Source organism: Charadrius vociferus, unplaced genomic scaffold (genome assembly GCF_000708025.1).
Source record: "Charadrius vociferus isolate BGI_N301 unplaced genomic scaffold, ASM70802v2 scaffold116, whole genome shotgun sequence".
Classification (NCBI taxonomy): Eukaryota; Metazoa; Chordata; class Aves; order Charadriiformes; family Charadriidae; genus Charadrius; species Charadrius vociferus.
In genome coordinates, this window is record NW_009648954.1 from 245,652 (window position 1) to 270,519 (window position 24,868).

General features: G+C 43.8%; 2 protein-coding genes across 2 annotated transcripts in view; both read left to right on the forward strand.

Annotated features, from left to right (window-relative positions):
- The window catches only part of LOC104288628 (zinc finger protein 501-like), a 30,802-nt gene extending 18,615 nt beyond the window's left edge, over window positions 1–12,187 (forward strand). Inside the window, exon 4 of the mRNA XM_009887454.1 lies at window positions 12,101–12,187. Coding sequence (XP_009885756.1) covers window positions 12,101–12,187 — 87 coding nt within the window. The remainder of the gene's footprint in view (window positions 1–12,100) is intronic.
- A 329-nt stretch (window positions 12,188–12,516) lies between these two features.
- ARHGEF5 (Rho guanine nucleotide exchange factor (GEF) 5) overlaps window positions 12,517–24,868 on the forward strand; it is a 48,251-nt gene continuing 35,899 nt past the window's right edge. Inside the window, exon 1 of the mRNA XM_009887455.1 lies at window positions 12,517–12,567. Coding sequence (XP_009885757.1) covers window positions 12,517–12,567 — 51 coding nt within the window. The remainder of the gene's footprint in view (window positions 12,568–24,868) is intronic.

Here is a 24,868-nt window from a genome sequence, read left to right on the forward strand (position 1 = left end):
TAGGAGGGGGAGAAAAAGGAAATGACTGGTATTTAAAAATAGTCATCCCAGGAGGCATGAATCATGAACTGAAGAGAGAAGCCAGAAGAAACCCAGATATGTCTTGGAATGCAAGAGAAAATGAATAATTACAGATGCTCCCCTCCGAGCCTATGAGTAGGTGAAAATCATGTCACTGCTGCTGTGATCATGTAGGTTAGTGCTGGTGCATCACAGTGGTGGTATTGTTTTTCTAGCATTGAGAAGAGGTGTTCTTCTGGAATACACAAATTGGTGCTTCACTCTGTACCATGAAGCTATTAGATTCATGTTTGTGAAGAATACTCTTCTATTCTCTTGCGTGGTGCTAGCACAGCCTCCATATCTGCAGGACCCTTCCAGCACTTAAAAATCATGGTAACTTTCTCCTTAATCCGCAGAATAAACAACATACATCAGCTGAGTAGTGTACACTGCCATTGGCTTTTGTTGCAAAACCGTTATGTGTAGGACTGCTAAAGTAAAGCTTGCATGAAGAACAGTTTTGTGCTGGTATCTGTGCACAGTAAGGTTTGCTCTCTTGTCCCTTATGAGCACGGGCGAAGGATTCTTGCCTCCTCATTCACAAAGCTCCTTCAACTGGCTGAGAAGTTTGTATTTCTTGTAGCAAATAGGTATCTCCAAGACGGCTTTCATGACTTGCTGCTATTGCAAACAGCTCTTGCTGACTTGTGACAGCAGATTACATCGGATGGCTGAGGCTCTTGCCATCCCCAGCCACCCACTAGGTTATTTTTAACTTGGATTGCTTCCCTGATACAGCGGTCAGCACAGATCCACAAACAGCAGGGTTGGCACAAGTGAGGGAAAATTGCAGTCTGGGGCGGGTGGTAACAAACATCCAAAGAGCTCAGCGGTTCCTTAAGTTAGTATTCTCGCCATGCAGTCCACTTCATGAAATGGCAGCTCTGGGGGAGCAGCAATGAACTAAGAGAAAGCAGAACAAGGGCATTAAACAGAAATGTACCTATTTTCACACACAAGGAATATTTCCAGAGGAGGACCAGCCTGTGAATCTTTTCCAAATGTACATTACACAGCTGGAATCAGTGCTCATCTCTTGCTAAAAGACCTTTGAGGAGTGGAGCTGCTAGGTTTGTACTACCCCGCTGATCCCACTGAAGCTATGGTTCCATCTGCTTTTCTTTCAAAAGCAGCATGAGTGTCCCTCATCCCTTCCTCTCTGTGTCCTCATGGTCATTTACTCCCATGCTCTGCTCGCTGTGCCAGTGCAGCTGTGTGTGCAACTGCATCATGACGCAGGTTGGAAAGTTCCAGTGGCTGAAGAGTAATAGTTCCCCACTCTACCCTCAGCTATTTTTAGCCGGATCAGATCCTGATCCAATCCACTGTACAGACACACAAACAGCTGTGCCAGTATGACAGGGGGAAAATGTTTGAGGGAAGGGAAGGGAAGGAGAGGCTTAGACAAGTTTAGTCATCACTGGAACCAAACGGGAAAGTGCAATCATGAATGACTGCTTTAAATGCCCAGCAGCAATTATTTAAACTTCTCTACAGCCACCTGTCTTACTCCTTATGCAAGAAACAAGGCCTAGGGAACTTCACAAGTCTGTGCCACTGAATGACGACAGCCTTGTGCCTTGTTTAGCTGCACCTTTCTCGATGAATCAAGGGAAGCTGAATGCAAGGAGCCTAAACAAGTCTGCTGCAGCAGCAGCAGCTAGGGTTCCTTACCTGCCTGTAGTTTTTCCAGCCTGTGGAAAGTCCCGTGCCTGGACATTTGTCCCTTGCAGCCTCCTGTCCCAGCCGCAGAGCAGGCAGCAGAACGAAACAGCAGAATCCAGGCCTCCCTGGCAAGGAAGACCATCTCAAGCAGGAAAAGCAAGTTCCTCCTCTTGTACAGGCTTGGCTAAGGAGACAGCAGAGGGGGAGCAACCAGAGCTGCGGCAGGACAGGGCATCCCAGGGGCATAGAAAAGAGGAAGAGACAGTGATGGGAGGGATTGCTGTTCTGGTAGTTTCCCAGGGAAAAACACAGTTTAGGGTAAATTTCTTACAAATATAGGAAACTTAATTTGATACTGTTTTTTCAAGAACATGACCTATCTACAAGTTTAATTAAAAATCAAACATAATAAGAGCCAAAATAAAGGTAAGACCTCAGCCCAAAGGAGAAACTGAAATTACTTTCCTTCTTCCTTTAGCAATAATTTGCCTGGTTTTTAAACATGACTGTTAGCTTCCCTTTGAGAGTTCGACATGCAGATTGGATTAAAGCATCTGCCTCATTTTGGAGTACAGTATAGCAGCACATGCACCTCAGGTGAAGGAGTGACTCAAGTGAAACTGGAAAAGGGAACCTCTTAAACTGCATAAGAATTTGTACATGGAGCCACAGCACCTGTGACACATACTGAAAAGAAAGGAGGGAAAAATGGTCCCCAAGAAACCAGGTTGGCTGACTGACATGGGTAAACTAGCTCAGAATTACTTTCAGGCCAGTGAAAGAAATTATGTATGTTCATTCACCTGCATGGAGAGCTAGAAACATTCAGGTGCTGTTAAAGCCACAAAGGAGGATCCATAGGTTCAAGTTTATCATCTGCAGGAGAAAGCAGGCTGGCTGAATCCTGCATGTTTTCCCAGGTAATGCACTGAGTCTAATAAAACCGCATTTTGTTTTAACTCTTGATTTATCCTATCAATTTAAAATTAAATTTTAAAATTTTAAAAAATTTAAAATAAAGATAAAGTAGATTTTAACAGTATCATGATTAGGAGTCACACCTAATACATACCTTCCTAGCCTAAGGCTGTATCTGTTCTTCCAGCAACAAAAAAAAAAAAAGATTGGCTGGTGCCAGAAATACGTGGCAGCTAGCGTTGTTCCTTACTGTGCTGGTGTGTGTGCAGTGTTCTGCTCACCGTCTTTTCCAACAGCCTGTCATCTTCTAGCAGAGACCCTCCCATCAGCTGCAGCACCTACTTTCTTAGTCTAAGAGAAACTGCAGAGATCAGTGGCTTTTGTCAGAGATCACCAAGGTCAACTGAGTGGTTTCACATTCATGTGAAATCATTGAGAAATGAGTTGTAGATGAAGAGTTTTCCCTTCTTTGGGTAGGGATTTTGACTCATACAGGTATTTTGTGGCTTCTAATGACTGCAGGGGGTTATTCTCTAGCCGTTCATGAGTGTTTTGGAATTATTACAGGGGACCTAATTAAGTCCTCGTATAACAAAATTATAGTCTAATGGGTTAGCTAGAGTTGCGTATGGACTTTTACCTAGGCTCTTTCAAACCCAGTGTCAGCCATCAGTACTACACAGCTTTCTGATGAAGCGTCTCAGAGGCCTTGCTGTAATACCCCTCCTGTGGCCTTTTCCAGTATTGCACAGATCAAAAGCTGGAGGAGCATCGTCTGGCGCCTGGCAGGGGAAATTTAACATTCTGCCAGGTTTAGATTACCACTCCAATTCCAACAGGTAATGGAAAAGCAGAGCTGTAGTGGGGAGCATTTGATATTTTAAAACAAAGGGGGACACCCCCCCCTCAAAAAAACCCCAACCAGTAACAGAATCATAGAATCATTTAGGTTGGAAAAGACCTTTAAGATGATCAAATCCAACTGTAAACCATCTTAGTTTGCATAGTGCATTTGGGTCTGTTTTCCTTCCTTTATTATGATCATGACTGCAGCAGCAAAGTCCAATCTCTGAAACTGTGGACAAAGCCACTGCTTACATATTTAGAGTTTGTCCCAAGAAATCAAAAAGCTGTGCAAATACTGGCTTTTTTGATCTCAGAATTGCATCCAGGGTTGACAAACAAAAAGGGATAAAAAAACCCCGAAACAACAGCAAAAAATTAAATAGAAAGGGAAGAAAACTGTCTGGGAAGCTCTATAGGATAAGAAGTAATTTCATTTAAAACAGACCCAATGTGGAATCTTTATAATACTTTATTCTGAGCTGACGAACTGAGTCTAAATTCCTCTGCCAATGCTTTCTCTACTAGGATTATTGAGTAGTTAATATTCATGTACAAGATTTAGATAAAGCAATCCTATCTAAACCAAATAATAAACAGATACAACAGGGAAAAAATGCCCTTCCACATAAATGTCCATTTTAGCTGTAAATCTCAAATTTTCCTTTGCAAACAAATAGCATATCAACTTCTTCTGAAAGCAAGAAATCCTTAAGAACAAATACTTCAAAAACATTGTAATTATAAAGTTGACAGTAGAAGGAGTGAAAGCTCACCTTTGTATTTTACACTTGATCTAAAAATATTTTCATCAAACCTAGAGGTTAGAGCTTAAATACTGATGATCTATTTCATGCTGCAAAAGCTTCGTCCCACCATAATACACATATTTCATTACTTGACTGCATTATGTACGGTCAACTGAGAAAAATACAGGAGAAACCACTGTGAATTATCCATATCAAATAAGACACAAAATTAAAAATAGAAGAAAGTGTTCCTGCCCCTGCTCTGCAGTATAAACCAAAAATGTTGCACATAATACTACTGTAAAGTCAGCCACCACAAAACTCAGTTCAGCATACTCCTTCCCCTTGCAGAAATAAAACATTTGAGAATGGACTATTACATTGGCTTCTAATTACACATTTATACATTTATATTTATAGTAATAGGTATCATAATCAAATATGTATATTTACACTGAGGCATTTATTTATAATTAAATAATTTTATTTAAGAAATTTTAAAAGCCTTTAATTTTTTCAAATTATTACACATATAGGTTTTCTACATAAGCAAGAAGAAATACAGGAAAAGGCACAACCACAAGGACATATTTTGCCTAGAAGAGCTACATAGCTCTGGACGATACACGTCATCACAGCAACCTATCATCTCCTGCATAGTCATTTGAAGTTTCACAACTCTAGTTCAGATTAAATACAAATGTCTGATTCATTCTTACAATGAATTTCACTGTAAACAATTGTAAAAAGCACATTTAATACCAGTAGACTCAGTATGCAAAACATCATCTGCTCTTCCTGGCTAAAGCTTGCTGTGCCCCATACCTACCTCCAGCAAAACCTAAGTGTTACTGCAGCTGATAAATGGCCCCATGGCTTCATAACCAGGCTTCTGACACTCACTTTTCCCAAAGGTTAATGTTTGAGACCAGGATGATTTGCCAGCAGGAACTGCAACAAGGAAAGCAGCCCCAGTTATATTATGTTTTAAAATAGCGTTGCGTACCCCCCAAAATAGAAGTCATCACAAATACACTGCAAATGTTCAATTTATGAGCCTTTGACCATTGGGTGTGTTGTGTGTGTGTGTGTGTGTGAAAACTAGCACTAAGGAGTCTATGCAAGTTCACAAAGAAAAGCAAAGATCTACTAATAAGCTTGCATGTACTATAAAGCAGTCTGCCAATACACTGGAAATGTTCAGGGAGGCTGAAACTGGAAAAACCCCACAACTACTTTCACAGCACTGAGATCAAAAGCAAGGAAAAAAAGATGTGAGACCATGCTGGTACCAAATCTTAAATTCCTGAGAGTCCCAAGTGGTCAGCATAACATAAAACATTTATTAAAAATGAATGCCATTCCACGAATAACTTGTATGTATTATGTAAAATATTTATTAAAGATGAATGCCATTCCATGGATAGCTTGCGTGCTGCTTAGTTTGAATAACAACAATTTATCCATTGTAAATGAAGTTCTGTCTTCTGCCCAGCGAAATGTCTTTTATACCTCAGTCTATAACCCTTTTCATAAGTAAAGTTTATAAACACATTTTATACAACCACATTTTATATGACGTATACTTTAAAATACAGCTTTCAAACAAACACTTATAAAAAAGAACAATGAATGCAGCTCATCAGTAGCTCTTGACAGGGGCTCAATGGGAGGGAAAGCAAACACAATAGAGAGAATAAAATGTCTCTGATGAAGAACCTCTAAACCTGGCCTATGGCTGGGAGACACCCATGTTTACATAGGAACATGAATTGGAGCTCAGGCTGATGTCCCACCACTTTAAACTGCTTCTCATATTTCCCCTTGCATGATCCTATGCTGATTGAAGAAGCAAGAAGGAAGAAAAAGCAACACGGAAAGCAACACCAAACTCCTGACACCTTCAGAGGGACAGGAGCAATGGCACAGAATCCCTACATAGGTATTTCAAAACAGAGGAGCTGCCAAGCTCCTGTTGCACATGCTGCCCTGGCACAGAATGGTTCCAGAGGGAAAATTAAGACAACTGAAAAAAATCGTCCTTAACTTTTACAGACAGATATCTTTACATTAGAGGACCATTTCTGAAGCTAGGTCCCATCTTCAAGTGTTTCTTATCTATACTGAAGGGTTAGAAATGCAACTTTAAAAAAATGCAGATCTAGCTGGATCGTTGGATGTAATAAAAAAATGATTTATTCTACCACTTTCCACTTTCCATACACAGATCCTTCTCTATCAAGCTCCTCTGCCACCTTATGCACATAGATTTAGAGTCTGCAACAGTATGCACACACTTGCACACACACACACATATAAAATCTAATAGTATATCCCTATATTATATAATATCCAATATAATAATATGGTATATAGTATCCAATAAATTAATCTGCCTTTTTGTATATACACAGTGATTCCTACAGTTAATTAAGCTGCAGCTATGCATACACAAACTCCCTTCCCCTCTAACTGAACAAACAAGCTTTTTACAGAAACCACATCATCTGTGTTTCCTGACTATGTTGTTTCAGATTCTGACTTGCTCATCTTTTTTCCCTCTGGGCTTCTCTCTTCTTTGGTCTTAATACTTTATCATTTCTATTCCAGACGTACCTTTTGGAAGACAAACTACAAAATCACAGGAAGAAACTGCTGATTTTTTGAAACCCCAACTCTCAGAGCAAGATGTCTTATCAGTACATCTTCATCTTGAGCAAAGATTTATTCTGTATTAAAAATGAAAAGAATTAAAAAGTATTACTTAAAAACAAGAAATCTTGCATATCACAAACTGAGAATAAATCATCGAACAAAACAAGAAAAGCCCCTTATCCAAATATTCAAGAAGCATTTCTAGGGTATGATTCACCTATTCCTAAGGTAGACATCTAAAATAGGTCAGGTGAATCAGCACCTAACTGTCTATTTCTCTCCAGTGACTATGAAGGGAGCCCGGACTATAACTCAGATAGAGACACCCATATTGCGGCTATTGATACATGGCCAAACACCAGCCCCAGTCTGCAACCCAGACTGCCTGCCTCAAATGCACCCCAGTTTTTGCAGGAACTACGCCACAGAAGCAGGCCCTTGATGGACAGGGAGCAAAAGCTCTGCCTGGTGCCTTTGGTTGCTTGCCTGCCGAAAAGGGCAGCTTTCTTAAGAAAAGCATTCAAAGAGAGCTGCTGCAGCAAGTGGGCAGAGCTCTGTTGTCCCACCCCTCCCCTCCAGAACCAAGTGGTTTTGGGTGAAGTGGGAAAAGAGAATTAAAAGGTGTTTTCCTACACCCTCTCCCGTGTGAATACAGGGTCAGTCTGCCCATCCTAAATTTTCTTTCCACTTAGATATATTCGTAATGAGACAGAACTTTCAAAGTCAAAAGACAGTTCAAAAGCCCCATTTGATCTTTATTAAAATACGTATTTTCGGATTTGGGGATCAATTTCATGATATACTTTTTACAGGCTCATGGAGTTGTTTTCTGTAGTTTTTTGAGGAACAAGGGCTTTTTTATTGCACAGCCAGCCCCCCATTTGTCACTTAGGAAACAACTGGTCATTTCAATGAAATTTAACATGCATGTAGAGGAATCAAAGATAAGCATTCTCCCATAGCCAGAGATCAGTGGCTGGGTACAGCAGAGAGCTCTTACTTGCACCCCCATGGGAGGATCAGCAGGGAGAGACAACAATCCATGTTGTTTGGCAGTTTATGTAATACCTTGTCCAGGCAGCAGGTCCAAACGTTTGGTTTAGGGACACTGAATCTGTTGGGAATGTGGGAGGGACATAAGGATAATTTTGGGGGAAAAGGGAAGGATTTTGCTGAGAAGAGGGAGCACTAATAAGCTTATTTTCTTCAGGCTGAAATAACCAACAGCAGAATGTGCCACTTTCATGATAAAGTATTAATGGGCACAGGCTGCCCAGAGAAGTTGTGGGGTTTCCCTCACTGGAGATATTCAAAACCCTCCTGGATGCCGTCCTGTGCAACCTGTTGTAGGTGACCCTGCTCTGGCAGGGGGGTTGGACTAGATGATCTCCAGAGGTCCCTTCCAACCCTGACCATTCTGTGATTCTGTGGAATACTGGTAATAATGAGATAACCATATACTGTTTGGGGTCTTTAGACTGGAAGGATTTGGTTCTGCACATGACCAGGATTTTCACCACTGGCCATTGAAGTAGCTGATACAAGGACTGTCAAGAGCCAAACTGGGAGGCTAGATATCTCCAACTGAGCCTGAAAGCTGGTGCTTCTAAAATGACGGAAAGGACATAAAGCTGTTTTTCAGCAGCCCTTCCTCTCTAGGAGTTCCTGAAATGCTTGCATCCCTTAGAATGTGGGGATATCTGCCTCATAATAAAATTTCCAAAGCAGATCATCAGAAAATAATTAACTTCTCCTATGAAGAAAGGCTGAGAGACTTGGGGTTGTTCAGCATGGAGAAGAGAAGGCTTCGGGGAGACCTTATTGGGTCCTTTCGGTATGTAGAAGGGGCTTATAAGAAAGATGGAGTGAGAGTTTTTGCCAGGGCCTGTAGTGACAGTACAAAGGGCAACAGTTTCTAACTGAAAGAGGGTAGATTTAGATTGGATATAAGGAATAAAGTTTTTACAATGAGGGTGGTGAGACACTGGAACAGGTTGCCCAGAGAGGTTGTGGATGCCCCATCCCTGGAAGTGTTCAAGGTCAGGCTGGATGGGGCTTTGAGCAACCTGGTCTAGTGGGAGGTGTCCCTGCCCATGGCAGGGGGGTTGGACTAGATGATCTCTGAAGACCCCTTCCCACACAAACCATTCTGTGATTCTATGACCTGAGGGCACCTGAGGAGAGAGTTGGTGATTTTCCTGAACCTGGGTATTCAGTACAAACCCCAGAAAGCAAGGACGCTGGTTTCCTGACAGGGCTGGGAGGTAAGAGGAGTGAACTGCACATGCCGGTTCCTGCGCTTGGCAGAGCCCGGGGGCCTGGCACCCGTGCTGCCAGCACCTGGCCCAACAGGGCCCCCGCCCCCACACAGCACCCTCGCTGGGCCCCGGCAAGCATCCCAGCCAAGCCCCACCGCGGGCGAGCCCCCGGGGCTGGAGAAGGGGTTGCCAGGGCTGTGGGGCTGCGGGGCGGCAGCACGTGGCTGGAGAGAAGTGAGGAGCCACCACAGGGGGACAGGAAGCAGCCCAGCTGGTCCCGGCAGGGAGCAGGGGGACGGGAGCACATCTGCAGCGATAAGAGGTTTGGAAAACAGCCTCTGTGGAGAAGCAGGGGAACTGGGTTTGTTGAGTCTAGAGGAGAAGGCTGGGAGTAGGGCAGGACATGATAATATGGTTGCAGTGCAGGAGAGGTTGTTATTAAGAAAGGCAGCGATTACCTTGCTGGAAGGACAAAGATAAGATCTAATCGGTTTAATTTTCAGGAAAGAAAAGAAGAAAGGAAAAAAATAAAAAGGCTAGATATGGCAAAAACTTTCTCTGAGTAAGGCAGCGCTGGAATAGATTACTCAGGGAGGTTGTGAAACCCACTTCCCTGGAAGCTGTAAAACATTACGCAAGCATCATCATGCTCTCTCAGTGGAGGATGGACCACGGTGCTGTGTCTCAGCCTTTGGAAAGTATACGTCCATCTAACCTTTTAAAAAATAATAAAATAATTAATAAAAAAAATAAATAAAAAAATCCATACACATCATATGGGTTGTTAAATGTATGGGTGATAAATAAACAAGTTCAGCATTTAGGTAAAAAAACTATAGTTTTACAAATACTAATTTTACTACTACAAATACAAGCATTTAAATTCAAAATATCGTTACATACAAAAATGGATAGCAATCTTTAATCTTTCCTCTCAAAGAAATTGCCTTGCAGTTCTTGAGCTGGAAAATGCTGGCAAAATATTTTAGCACTATTTCCTTCATACACATTACCCCATCACACCTCCTTCTTGCTACCAGCCTTTTTCCACTGTTATCTCCTACTCCCACATAGCAACCTGCAGGGTTGTGTCCTGCAGAGAAGCGCTGGCCACTTCTATGTTCTTTGGTGCACTTTTATTCCTATTGAAATGCTTGCAGGCTGGGCCAATCCCACAGCAAGATTATACAGTCACCTCTCCACCATCTGAGGTTATGAGGCCATAAAACACCTCAGACACTGTAAAAAACCAGATTGTATGGTTCTTTTGAGACCCACCATAGAGCAGAACACTCCCAACATATAGAGTATATTGACGCATGCAGACCTTTCCAGCCCATAAGGGTATATTAAAACCATCAGCACGCCGTAACTCCACTACCTAAAGGACACACAGTTAGCAAGATTTTCTTGGGATACCGCATGGGTGTCTAATGTTAATAATCTAACCAGATGCTGAGTTCAGTCCGGTCTTTAACACCAAACGGTCCTACTACCAATGGCTCCAATAAGTTTGTCCAGCCAACCAGCTAATGGTAACGGCACAGCTAGTTAGGGCTATGTGCTGACTGGGCAGCTTGCAGGCAGTCCCTGGACAATATTAGGAGGTATTTCTCAGTCCATCTCATGCAGAGAAATGTAAACTACCCTGACACTGCCAAACCATTTCCTCTGCTGGGAAATATACTGCAGTGACACTGGAATGACTAAACAGGCTTCGTAGAGCTTAGTGGCTCTGGCTCATAGTGATCTGGGTGATTCGGTGAGACGCTTGTCTTACCAGTGCTCTGATATCCACATAGCTTGTGAGCTCAGGCACAGTGCTACATGAAAACACAGGTAGCCCACATCTGTTGGGTACACAAGATAAAAGGTTCTTCAGGAGACGGGAAATCTGGGTAGTGTGGTGCAGGTTGCACTGCAAGGCTCCACCCCCAGGATCAGCACAGAGTCAGCAGTGACGATGCTGAGCCACAGCTTATAAGCCTTCCTGGGTCTGACCTGACTCTGTGACAAGCCATTCAGGTGCCTCTGCAGTCATTCCCAAAACTTTTGGTTCCATCAGGGCACATTAGCTTGGGCTTTCCACCATGTGCTTCCAGACCCAAGCTGACTCTGAAAGAGTTTAGACATATTCCTACTCATAATTCCTATCAAGACAAGATGGGCCTTCTGAGTCAACTCTGGTACCTCTGAACTTCAGGGATAGCATATCCACAAACTGGATACACTACCTAGAGTCATTTGAGGCAGCTTATTTCATTAGCACTGAAAGAGAACTTTGAGTGTTCAAAGTCACGTACAGATACTATCTACTGAGGACATCACGCCTTTGCAAAATAGACCGGAGACTAAAATTTGTCATTGTTTTAGGACGAACATACCAGCCTAGAAAGAAGCAAGCATCTGATCAAGGACTCTGGAAGTATGTGTCCAGTTCTTATCTTTGCTTCTGGCATGATGGGCTACTTTGTGCAAGTCTCTTCAACCATCACCTTCTTCCTCATCTCAGTTTTTTCTACTTGTATAACTGTGGCATGCACCTGGTGATAAAAGGTACTATATAAAACAGATATAATGATGAAGACGATAAGAGAACTGGTGGCAGATGGAAGATGAGAACCCGTGAATTCCAGACTGCAAGCTCTTGACCCCAGAACCTTTCACCTGAAGAATTGGTTCATGGCATTCAATCTCATAAATGCTCTTCTTTATGTAGTGTTTGGGAGAATAACCATATCTGAGTAATTTTTCCCCCCTCTGTTCCAGCTGATGATGACATTACCCCAGCTGAAAATAAGGAGACCTGCCATCTAAAAATTCATATGAAAATGAACACATTTTAACCTTGACATTCACCAACAGAGAGCCCAGATGGGAGAGAAACCCCTCAGGTGCTGTGACTGTGGAAAGAGTTTTGAAGGGAATTCTGACCTGACTCAACATCAGCTGGTTCACACTGGAGAGAAGCCTTATCTCTGCGCTCCTTGTGGGAAGAGCTGGAGCCAGGATTCATCCCTTACTCAGCATCAGTGAATCCACCTCAGCAAGAAATCAACACCTGAGTGGCGCATGGTCACCGTGAGTCCTGCAGGGCAGGCATTGACTCCGGCACCAGAGATGGGATAAAGATATTCAAGCTACTGTTGGGAGTCTTGCAGTTAAGTCCCGCATGACATCCTTGTCTCAAATTGCAGAGACGTGGCTTTGGTGGGTGGAACACTCAATGGATAAGGAATTGGCTGGATGGTGACACTCAAAGAGTTGTGGTTAATGGGTCAATGTCCAAGTGGAGACCAGTGATGAATGGCATTCCTCAGGGGTCAGTGGTGGGACCAGTGCTTTTTAACATCTTCGTTGACGACATGGACAGTGGGATTGAGTGCACCCTCAGCAAGTTTCCCAAAAACACCAAGGTCTGTGGTGCAGTCGATACACTGGGGGGAAGGGATGCCATCCAGAGGGACAGGCTTGAGAGGTGGGCGCATGCAAACATCATGAAGTCCAACAAGGTCAAATGCAAGGTTCTGCATGTGGGTTGGGGCAATCCCAAGCACAAATACAGGCTGGGTGGAGGATGGATTGAAAGCAGCCTTGAAGAGAAGGATTCGGGGGTGTTGGTGGATGAGAAGCTCAATGTGAGCTGGCAATGTCCACTTGCAGCCTAGAAGGCCAACTGTACCCTGGGCTGCATCAAAAGAAGTGTGGCCAGCAGGTCGAGGGAAGTGATTCTGCCCCTCTATTCCACTCTGGTGAGACCCCACCTGGAATAATTGCATACAGCTCTGGAGCCCTCAACATAAGAAATCCTACAAGAAAGCTGGAGGGGGACTTTTTACAAGGGCGTGTAGTGATAGGACAAGGGGTAATGGCTTTAAACTGGAAGAGGGTAGATTTAGATCAGATATTAGGATGAAATTCTTCACTAAGAGGGTGGTGAGACACTGGAATGGGTTGCCCAGAGAGGTTGTGGATGCTTCATCCCTGGAAGTGTTCAAGGCCAGTTTGGATGGGGCTTTGAGCAACCTGGTGTAGTGGGAGGTGTCCCTGCCCATGGCAGGGGGGTTGGAACTAGATGATCTTGAAGGCCCCTTCCAACCCAAACCATTCTATGATTCTATGAATATGAGGCACAACCCCAAACACTACAGAGAACAATCTGATACTGCTCCAGTGCAGTGGGGTAACAGTGGTTGGATGTGAGTACCCTACTAAGATGATGGGCCTTGCGAGGTTATGTTGTTTTTGTGAGAATTACTAATGAGGGAGGAGGACATAGAGGGAAGAGAGAACCTTGAAGCACTTGGAGAGAAAGAGAAGAGGTAAACAAAGAAGCAGGGTGAATGGAGTCAGCAGGACAGCAAATAGGATCTTTGGGGTGGTAAGAGAGCTATCTGGGTGCTGGGTTAGTAGTTAACTTGGGCATCTGGAGCACCTTCCCAAAACAGAAAGAAGGTACCTATCCTTGTTCTGTTCTGAGAAAGAATAGTATGGCATATTCTAGACTTATTATGAATCATTATTTGCACTGCATTAGTCATTGTTAGCTGTAGCCTGTACTTCAGGTCGTAGACTACACAAGACCTAACAGGGTTTGTTTCTCTCACCTTCTGTCCCTTGCAAGAATTCAGATATGTAGATCTCATGTCTACTGACTTACAGTTGTGACAAACTAACCTTTAAACAACTTTTTGGTCTTTGTTTCTTTATTCTCTCAGATGCTTTGGGGACTGCAACTCACCCATCCCAGGGGATATGATAAATTCAGAAGAGATGCTCACTGCGACAAATGGACTGTGAGCACAAGACAAGGATGTGGTCCCTACCTCAGCCAGTTAACAATCTAAGCCTCCAATGTAAAGTACCGAGGGTTTTTTTCTAAGGTAGAAAAAACAGGTTTTTATAGGGTCATTCTGCTTTCATGTTTTACTTGTAGTATTATGTTTGTCCCATTTTTAATTAAATGCAAAGAAAACTAAAAATGTCACACTGTGTGAATCACAAAAAAGGCCCTTTTTGTGAGTTAAGGACAAAAGCTTACTTCATGAAAACTGTGCCTTTGCTCATATGAAACAATCCTGCTTCAGTCTGCCCTTCCAACAATAGTATCATAGCTCCAGACAAACAATACTTCCCCACCACTGTGTGGATGTTCGTATTTCTCTGCAAGCTCACATCCAAGAGGTCTACTTTGGCCACTCACCAAATATTAATCTTTACAACCCATCGTATGGGAAAGGTTTCATTTTCCATAACTGAGGCGTGGTGGTGAGGGCCACGGGGAATTGTCTCCTCATATAAAATGCTGGTATAGAGATAGGGTTAGAAGAAAGGACGTAAAGGAGGTGGTGTACTATATCTAGCAAGGGGTCTCACAGCACTGCCTTTAATGCTGGAACTATGGTGGCCCAGAATAATGTATTTATTTAGCAGGACTAAAATATATTTCCTCCCACCGCCCTTAAGACGAAGTGTCAAAACACTGGACCTGAGGGTTTTAGGACTGGTAATAATGTGGAGCAGAACATCTTACTCATTTTAAGGGACTAATTGCTTTAGGATTTTGAGTTGGATGAAATCTGTGGACTGGGTTAGGAGCTGATCCTGCAGATGATGTGTGGCCTGAACTGGCCTCTGAAGAGCTGTCCCTGGCAGATGTGGGGGCTGTCGTACATCAGGCCAATGTTGTGGAGGTGGTTTCAGGAATGTGTGCTCACTTTTCTATTATTAAATTTGTGGGCTATTATAGGATTCACATTCAGTTTAGGGCCTTCAGGAAAGCCTAGCTGGGTTTTGGTCTTCTGCTACCACAGGCCAGAAGAGAACATGTCTTTCCAAGGCCTAACAAGGTCACAGATATTAGGGATCAGTTAGTAGGTGAGAGTTGGGTTAGAGTAAGGGTTTGGTCCCACAGAAGAGGTCTGTGACCACAGCTGTGCCCTCCCGGTAGACCCTGACAAGCTATGTTATCCTGGGCCAATACAGTGAAGGTGGTTTGGAGAACCATGGCATTAATCTCATTGCAATTTTTGGAGTAGGGTGATGGCTCATTGATGTATGGTTAGGATTGGATGTTGAGGATGGTAGGACAGGGTGGGAGATAAAGGGCCAACCTTGGCTCTAATGGTGCAGGGTATCCAGGGAAGAGGGATCAGGCAAAGCCCAGAGGAGAGGGGTTGGTTTCTCCTGTTGCTGTCAGGAATGGGAGAAATAACTGTTGCGCTACAGGAGAGGGTATCCCAGACAGTAGGATTTGCTTCCTCTAGCCAACAAGCCCTGTTTGTGTGAGCAAAGACTAGGAACTGTTTCTTTGGGCTACAGCTGATCTCTACCATCCACAGACGTGGAGTCAGCAGCCGGTCTGCAGCCCCACACATCCCCCTGTTGACAGGACCCAGCTTGGCTTGTGTACCTTGAGGTGAATGAGAGCCTCTCGTTTTCCTTCTGTGGCTAAAATCACAAAGATTTTATTTTTTAAAAGCTGAAACTATAATAAAACAATAGATCTTTCTTGAAAACTCTCACAGAAAGCCTTAATAGTAATCCAGTGCAACTGCTTGCCCGAGCTGAACAAAAAATATCTGAGAGGGGAAAAGTTAAGTTAATTTTTAAACCTGCTGGTGTGGCGCTGTACAGACTACACCAATGTACAGTAACATGTATGACAGTATGGCATTTGTGTTTTTCTCTCACCTGGACGCAAGCAGGAGACAGCGTCAGGAACAGCTTTCCAACAGAGGGCACTACGTTATTACATATAGGGGTGTGGAGATCTCCACCTCAAAGACACCTCTTATGCAAAGACACTGAACGTAGAGGAAGGCACATTTCAGCTTTGTTTGACCTCCTGCAAAAACTAAGCAGATGAAAAATTACTATGTTTATCTCATTAGAAGTTATACTATTATGCATGATTATATCTATCAAAAAAGCCAAAACAAACCCCCCAAACCGTACATCCAGATTGCAGGGAGAGTTCTGAATTTCTGAACTTTTAAGTGCTTGATTTCACAGCCATTCAAGAGTCTCTTAATACAAGACAGGGACTTTTGTGTGCAATTTGTTAATTAACAGAGAATCGTCTTTATTGGTGCACAGGACAGAGTAATTTGTTTGTGGGCTGGATTTTGTGTCTAGCCAACAAGAGGAAGGAAAGTGAAGGGCTGGGCTGAGTCATTACTACTGACCTATACCACAAGCAACAACGCTTAGATGGACATTATCATATGAGGATCTCAGCTAGGAAGAAGTAGCTTCCTAGCACAGTGGTTTCCCAATGAGCAGGGACTGGCAGGATGGGGTTGGGGCAGAGGCAGCGCTGCTGTTCCGAGTAGAGGGGAAGGCTTCTGAATGTCATCCTCCCACCTGCGCTGCACAAGCTAAGGTGCTGCAGATGCCTGCATGGGTAAAAACCTGCACATGTGCATGTGCAGTGCTTTCTGTATCCAGCTTCTACTCAGCAAGATGCCTCCTTTCAGGTTGACCAGAGGACCATTTGGCAAGCCCCTCAAAGGCAGCGTGCTTCTCCTTTCACTTTTGGTCTCCATGCTCAATTTCGCTGAGGTCCTAACTATAGTTCACTGTTTGAGTAGCTCTGGACTAGGATAAGATGGCTTGCAGTGGTGTGACTTTGTCTGTATTCCACCTTTCCCTTACAGTAATTTATTTCCAGAGCTCACAGTTGAGCAGAAAGCCTGAAGAAATGACCACAGGATAACTGGCCGACCTGAATCTGAAGAGAGCAGAAAGGAGGAATGAAGTGTCCTGGTTGTTCTGGTAGCAAATTGGTTTCTATGTCAGCAGCACCCTTTCTACAGAGGACTTTGAGTGTCACACACACACCCCTAACTTAAGTTATTGCCATGAACACCCATATATATGAGAAAAGTACAGAGGAAGACTCTGCTTAAGTTCTTGCCTTGGCAAATGGAGTGGAAGTATTTAAGAGTTCCAGTAGCCTTCTCCTGGGCTTCTCAAAGGATGCTGGGAGAAGAGAAAAGGCGAAAAGAGACATTGTCACTGATCTTCTCCATTTAGGCCTTTTCGCACTCTTGAGGAAGGAGTGGAAACATCAGTGTGTGAGGTCTAGGTAAAGGGCAAAGCTGTTAGAGACTCCAATCCAGCAGTTATCTGCATGTGTATGTGAAAGAGTGAGATGGATGTATGGAGTGGGCTGGAAAACAATTTACTGCACCAAGACACAGCATGAGGACTCCAATTCAGGTTCGTGCAAGGATTTAGCTGCATCTAATTCAAGCAGGTATCTTCTGAGCAGCTGCCCTCCCTGCCCCTCTGCTGCCACCATGCAAGTATGACTGGCCACAACAGCAGCAAATTCCCATTTGCCTGTTCGCTGATGCTGATCTCCACTGGCTTCCTCCATCCCAAGAGGCCAAGTTCACAGAGTACTGCAGAGTACTGCAGGAGTAAAGAGAGGAAACGATACTTTTAAGTATCAAGGCTGTGAATTACAGCCATCTAGCCCAAGCTCTGGATGAAGCCCCAGAAGAAAAAAAAAAAGAAAACCACATAAGAACAAAGCTGTTAGCAAATTAGTCTCCTGTTCAGGGGAAGCAATACTCAAGATGGGGCTCTTAAGAGCTGGATCCCAGTCAGACAGCTGCAGAGGCATCACGGCAGATCACTGCCTGGAGCAGACTTTGCAATATCCTCAGCAAGCTGCTGCTCTCCTGTGCTGCAGCCCACAATGTTGTCAGGTGTTCTCGCAGATCTTTGAAGGCTACGTGTATCTGAGATCACCAAAGAATGTGGGGAAAAAATAGCTTTTTGCATTCCTCTTGCAGCATTCAGAATCACATACACAGAAATTGAAAGTGCTGCAGGAAACCAAGAGCTGCCTCCTAAAGTCTCCCTAGGAGCTGCAACAGAGGACTTCAGTCTGTGAGAAGCACCTGCCAGGAACAAGCAATAACTGGACTATGCTTTGCATGTAGCATCCTCAATAAGGAGAAAGCATAAGTCCAAACATTTCCTCAAAATTGTAACTGAGCTAGAAATTGCCTATGTCAATCGGTGTAAAAGAGCAGCTGTCTGGAAATGTTTGCATAACCAGCTTTCATTAAGATTTTTCAAAATTTGTTTGTGGTATTTCTGTATAGTAAGACCAACGTTACATATTCTGGATTATCAGGAATTAACACTTTTGATGAGGAAGTAGAGGCAAAGCCCATTAAAAGCTTTCCTATCTTTCTCCTTTTCTGACTGCTCATTCCCCAATATAAAAGTTTTTTTCTGCATAATGTGTTTTTGTCCTTTTGGAGGCATCTTAATAATATGTAGCACCATTTTTCAACCTGTTTTTGTTTTTAGGATCCTTGTTTATGGATATTGCCTTGTATTTCTTAGTTACCTTTTGTGGATCCTCTTCAGGTAGCCCATGGACCTTCTGATGTGTGTGGACAAAAGGCCAGAAATTACTGCAATAGTCTTACTCAGCGAAAGACACCTATACAGACATTCAGTGTGAAGTACCAAGGAATGCCTTCATTACTGTCCTTGGTCATAAACCATCTTTTCCCTGTACTAGTTCAAGCTTTACATTTTGGAAAAAAAAAGTATATCTCAAGCTCATGGGTTTTAGCTGCAGAGACACTTCCATATTGATCTCCGTATATTAATCAGGTATGAATAGGGCTTGAAAAGCTGTATATTCAAAAGGAGGGAGTGTGATGCCATATTGCATTAGGTATATCAAATGTAATTTTTGCAATTTTGGCTGAGGAAAATCTTCCTAAAAGTGTAAAAGCTTACTATTTCACTGAAAATGCAGTCACTGAGTTGCCAATTACTATTGGTGAACTGGAAACAGGTCGCTTTGACCACAGTACATATTGTTAAACGTTGGGTAACTGCTTCAGAGAATATATCCCATTTAGTTATATCTCCTTTTTTCCCCCAATATTTATTCAAAGGAGCTTCTTGCTTGTGCAAGAAGTCCATATTTTATTAATCTTGAATAAAAGGATATTTAAGTGAATTGAACAAAGCTTTAAGCTATTTCCTTCTGTCTTTTAAAACATTATATAAGGAAATAGATGTGAAGTTTTGGGTTGCATTTTGCTGTAGCTAATCACCCGAAATCCTGTGTAGGAGATATGTTGTGGGGATTTTTTTTTCTTCTTCTTTCTTTGGTTTGTACCTAATGCTATGAGCTGTTCATAGTAGTTTGTCTTGCCTTCTGCTCCATTGACAATATTTGCACCCTCAGCAAAAAAAAAAAAAAATAATAATCTGAGGCTATTTTGCCTGCTTTTGTTGTTGGAGACTGGCCATTCCTAGCTCCTACTCAACCAAAATCAGGAAAGGTGAAGGAAACCAGCATCTGCACGTAGGACGCCAACACCTTTCTGAAGCCCTGGTACGAGCAGTTGTTCTCGTTGACACCAGTCCAGATTGCAGTGAAATAGCTATAACTGATTGTGACTGGGAGAGCCCATCAGCCTCTACCAGGTCCAAGTCCACAAAGAATGAACCACCTTGCCTTTTAGAACAGGCAGTAGCTTATAATCAAGTGAACGTCAGGCTAAATGGGTGTATGCAAATAAAAATATGCTTTTGACACCTTATGCAGCTGACAGGCAGGGACTCTCTGGACAAGCCCTTACCCCCGTGCCTCTAACAGCAGCCTTTGTCTCTGAGAGCCAGTCTGAAGTCTTGTCCATTTGTTTAAATTTTCCTGGCAGCACCTGTAAGAAAGTGGGGTTTAGCAAGCAACCCATTTAGGACAATGGCACAATGTGCACATCAGGAAAGATCACTGCTATTATTTTGGAAGCAATTTGTACAACACATTAAATGGGGCATTCATTCTTAATCCATCCTGCCAATGTAGAACTTCATAGTAACCAGTACATCATGACATAAAGCTATCACTCCATGGCACATATGTAGGTATCCATTTGGACAAAGAGTCCTTACTGCTTCTTGTATGAAAAAAGATTATGAGGTTGAATAAGGATTATAAACATATATAATTTAAGTGGGTTATTTTGCCCCTGGTTTTATTCTGTAAGAGCAAACACGGTGTTGCGTCTAGGTCCCTTGTTGGCCACAGGCTAGTTGGGATTCACAGGAGAGAAAGCACCTGAGAATGAAATTGGGGAAGCCCATTTCAGTCTGTGGCTGCTCTTCTCAGGATGTACGTGTTCTTTGACAATATGGGTTATTGTCTCAGGGCTTTTGTTATTAACTGAGATCCTGTCAGCAATGTGGTTTTACAACTAGTTTTGCATAGGAAAGCATCTCTAGCCATATCACTTGAAGAACTTTCCCAGTTCTGTATTTTCCTAATCCTTCCTGGCATGACCCCTTATTCTTGGACATATGCTGGAGCAAATTTCAGGAAAGATCCCAGAAACCAGTACTTGTCTATGTGAAGTCCATAGTCTCTTGAACTCCTGGGATATGACAGCTCTGCCAGACAACAGTAGGAGTTGACCATTATAACTGCATCCACGACTGTCACTGAAGCAGATTCTCAGATGAAGACAGGCCCAAACCCCTGTCAATAATACGGCTGTATTCAAGATAAAAACAAAAAATGTGAGTGAATTGTGCAAATCTGACATTTTTTCCTCTATTACTCCAGTATCTGCTGTAGCTCAACAAGGGGCTAGCATCTACAAATCCAACAGGAACACCGAACCTGTGGTACCAAATCTAAGCTGAGGTCTGGGAGAGTCTGCACTTCTCTCGGTGTGCTGGAGAGGGGCCTGTGGAAATTAAGTGTTGGATCACAGCATCATAGAATGGTTTGGGTTGGAAGGGACCTTTAAAGGTCATCAAGTCCACCCCCCACTGCAATAAGCAGGGACATCTTCAACTAGATCAGATCGCTCAGAGCCCCATCCACCCTGACCTTGAATCCAGGGTGGGGCATCTACAGCCTCTCTGGGCAACCCGCTCCAGTGTTTCACCTCCTTCATCGTAAAAAAATTCTTCCTTATATCTAGTCTAAATCTGCCCTCTTCCAGTTTAAAGCCATTACCCCTTGTCCTATCGCTACAGGCCCTGCTAAAAAGTCTGTCCCCATCTTTCTTATAAACCCCTTTTAAGTACTGAAAGGCCCCAATAAGGTGTCCCTGGAGCCTTCTGTTCTCCAGGCTGAACAACCCCAACTCTCTCAGCCTGTCCTCTGGGCTTGCTCCAACACGTCCGTGTCTTTCCTGTGCTGAGGGCTCCAGAACTGGACGCAGTACTCCAGGCAGAGTAGAGTGGCAGAATCTCCCTCAACCTGCCAGCCACGCTTCTTCTGATGCAGCCCAGGAAACGGTTGGAATTCTGGGCTTCAAGCGCACATTGCCAGCTCATGTCCAGCTTTTCATCCACAATGATACTGGGACTCTGTTAACTGCTGATAGCAAGCTATAAACAAGGGACAGGAAAAGAGATGACTGAATTTCAGAAGGACCGTTACCGCTGGATGTTCACACCAAGCCTTAGAGGAAATGAAGGAAACAGCCAGGACCTGACTCACTGGGGATGGGTGTTTTACATGCTGCTTGTATAAACTTACTTTGGTTAAGTTTCCAAGCTCAGTGTTCTGTTTCTTTCCATTCTTATGGGTTTTTTTCTTCACATATACAGGTTTGCATCTGCTTTGAGGAAAGTATAGCTGCTAAACACACCCAGGGAAGCTATCTGGTTTTCCAAGGAGTGAGGGCTCACCAAATGATTTAGTTAAACTTAAGAAGACACTTAGACCCCCCTGTGGTACTTCTGACATGTCAGCAGCATACCTAAGAGTTACTAAAACTGCCAGGTTCTGTCCTGCTGTCTACCTGGCTTTTTACGTTTACAACCATGTGCTTTGCATATTGTAGAAGTTAAACTCAGAATAATGTCTGCTATGGAGTGGTGAGGACAACGGAAGACTCCAGCTGGACGGGAGGTTCTCGAGGAGGATGCCTATGCAGGAAAAGAAAGTGTGAGTGGGAGGCTAGTGTCCAAACTGCCTCTCAGCCCACTGAGGTCACAGTGTGCTCAGACAGTACAGGGTGCTGCAGGAAGCAAGAGCACATCAGGGTACAGGAGGACCCTGCTCTTGGCACTGCAGCCCAATCCACCTGGGACACCTCTGTACTGCTCTCTGTCCTGCTTCCCACTAATGCTGGCTCTCAACTTCCATCCTGCTGGGAGAGGACTCCCGTGCTGTGGGATCTACTGGTCAAAAAACATTGACTCACTGTAGCTCACCTTCCTAAAGAAGAAGGGCAAGTACTCCTGGCATGGGACAGGACCTCTCCTGCTCACACTGTGCAGCGCTCCAGATATGCAGATGTTCTAAACATGAGAAAACCCTTGCTTGAACTGGCCCAGATAGCCCAGACTGTGGAGTCTCCATCTGTGGAGATATTAAAAACCTGACTGGACATGGTCCTGGAGAGCCTGCTCCAGCTGACCCTGCTCTGTGCTGGGAGGTGGGCTAGATGATCTCCAGAAGTGCCGGCCAGCCTCAGCAATTCTATAGCACAACTATTCTTCATCAGCCTTTTCTCCATGCCACTCGCAGAAGTACCACCTTAATGGCACTGCAGTAATTTTGCATGGGTCCACAGAGAAGTTAGGAGTCCAGTTCTCACTGAGTTACGGAAGGAAAGCTTGGCCCACAGAAGGATATAGATATTGTGATATTGAGAGCTGCACATTATGACTTCAGGCACTTCTTCACCCTATGTAATGCATGAAGAAAAGTTAGGCACTCAAACTCTCTGTGCAATGGGCAGGGAAAGCAAGGTGCCTCAGGATATGATTCACAAAAGCAAATAGAAAACTGCCTCTGCAGCTGCTGGAGGTGTCAAGGAGAGGGGTAAAGGTTAAGCCCTTCTTAGACTGTAAGTTGTCCTTTTCTGGATGACAGAGATGCCATTTTCCAGTCAGGATGTCCAACTCCAGCCCACTGCCAGCTGCTAGGAACTTATCAAATGCAGTTAGGAAGAGGCATCGCCTGTTTATGTAATGTCCCAGAGGTTTGAGCACCAACCCAAGAGAGACATGATCCAGAGTTGATTTCCTCAGTCTCTTGGCCTGTGGGAATTTGAAACACCTCTTTTCTCTCTGTTTACTGTAAACGCTGTGATGTGGAATAGTAATCTCAACTGCAGAAGCTGATCCACTATGATGAAATAGTTCATCCACACAAATGAATGAAAGCACTAATTGAATCAGAAAGCAGCAGCAAGCATGAGTATGATGTTGTTGCTGGCTCAGTAGAGCTTTCTGTGTGCTGTTTCTGGGGGGAGTTTTCCTGTCTAGGAGACCCTGCACAGGTCACGAAAGGAAGGGATGCTTATGAGGATTGCCTGGGTGTCAGGCATAGGATTTCTTCTGTGGTTGGGACAAGCTCCCCCTTCTCTTTTGTGAACTCTTCAGAGCACTTCCTAGAGGATACATCCTTGCAAGGCTCATGAAATGATTAGGAAAAAAAGACTCAGCAAAGAGAGGGCACTGGCTATCAATTTGAAGAGACGGAAAATATAATATAGGTAATTCCTTCCTCAGTCACTTGTCTAGCATAATTCTTTGCTCACCTCACAGTCTTTGTGAGCAAAGATCTATACTGTGGTAAAGTGAACTCTCGGATAAATCCTGTACTTCTTTAAGCAAATACAGGCACCTATGCTACAAAGCATAACCCTGGGGCAGTGGAGAACCAAGCAATCAACTCTGTTTATCTTGCCATTGAATGAAAACCCCAAAACTTCTGAATTTGCCCATTCTTTTATGATCACAGTAATCGGCTGTGTCAGGGTTTTCCTTTGCACTGCTACTCCCAAACACATGTTGTCTTGTATCTAGATGTCCTCCCTTTTTCTTCTTTCCCTTTATTTATGACTTCTCTCTGCCAAGCTCTGTTCCACTCTCCTACATGGGGGAAATCTCCCCACAGACTGCGTGTCCCTATTGCTACAGTGAAGGACAAAATTTCCTTTATTGGGAATGCATATGCATATGTTGTCCCCTTTCAATACTCAGCTGAGCACAGCAACCAGAGAAAGCTTTGATGCAGATAGGGCTCCTTGGGATATTTACCTGTGTACCTAGGAGAGACAGGATCCCTGAGAACGGTAGCTATGGATTCAGAGTTTTAATACACCCTACAGAGTTTTTCTACCCACATCCCACTCAATTTGTTCTGTATCCAGGTGTTTGATTCATTGACATTTATTTGACAATCTCGGACGTAATCCTGGGATCTCCGAGGTCTGCTGCTGCAGAGCCAAAGCTCCGCCACGTGTTGTGAGGACAACTCTCCAGACACCCGGCACTTTCCCTTAAAACCCCGGCAGCCTGTTGGGGGAAGGAAATACAAAACAGGAGAGTTCAAAACCGCAAAGTTCAGGAGTGACCTTAAGGAGCAGGAAAGCAAGAGGCTCGGGTAATGAGGAAAAATAAATTAATAAATAAAAGAATAAATAAATAAGAAGCCCCTCTGTTTCTTGAGCCAGTCCAGGGACCTGGGAGCAGACGTGGGCTCAGGTGTACCCGCTCTGCTTTTGCTCTGGAGGCAATGCAACCAAGCGCTAAGCGCCTTTTCCCCGCTAAACCCAAAGCAGACGTAGTTATTGCCCCTATCGCAATTATTAAAAAAAAAACACAAAACAAACAAAATAAAAAGGCAAAGTACCTTACGCTCGGACGGATCGGGGCCGGGCCGGGCCAGGACGGGACGGGACGCGGAGGGATGCGCCCGGCCGG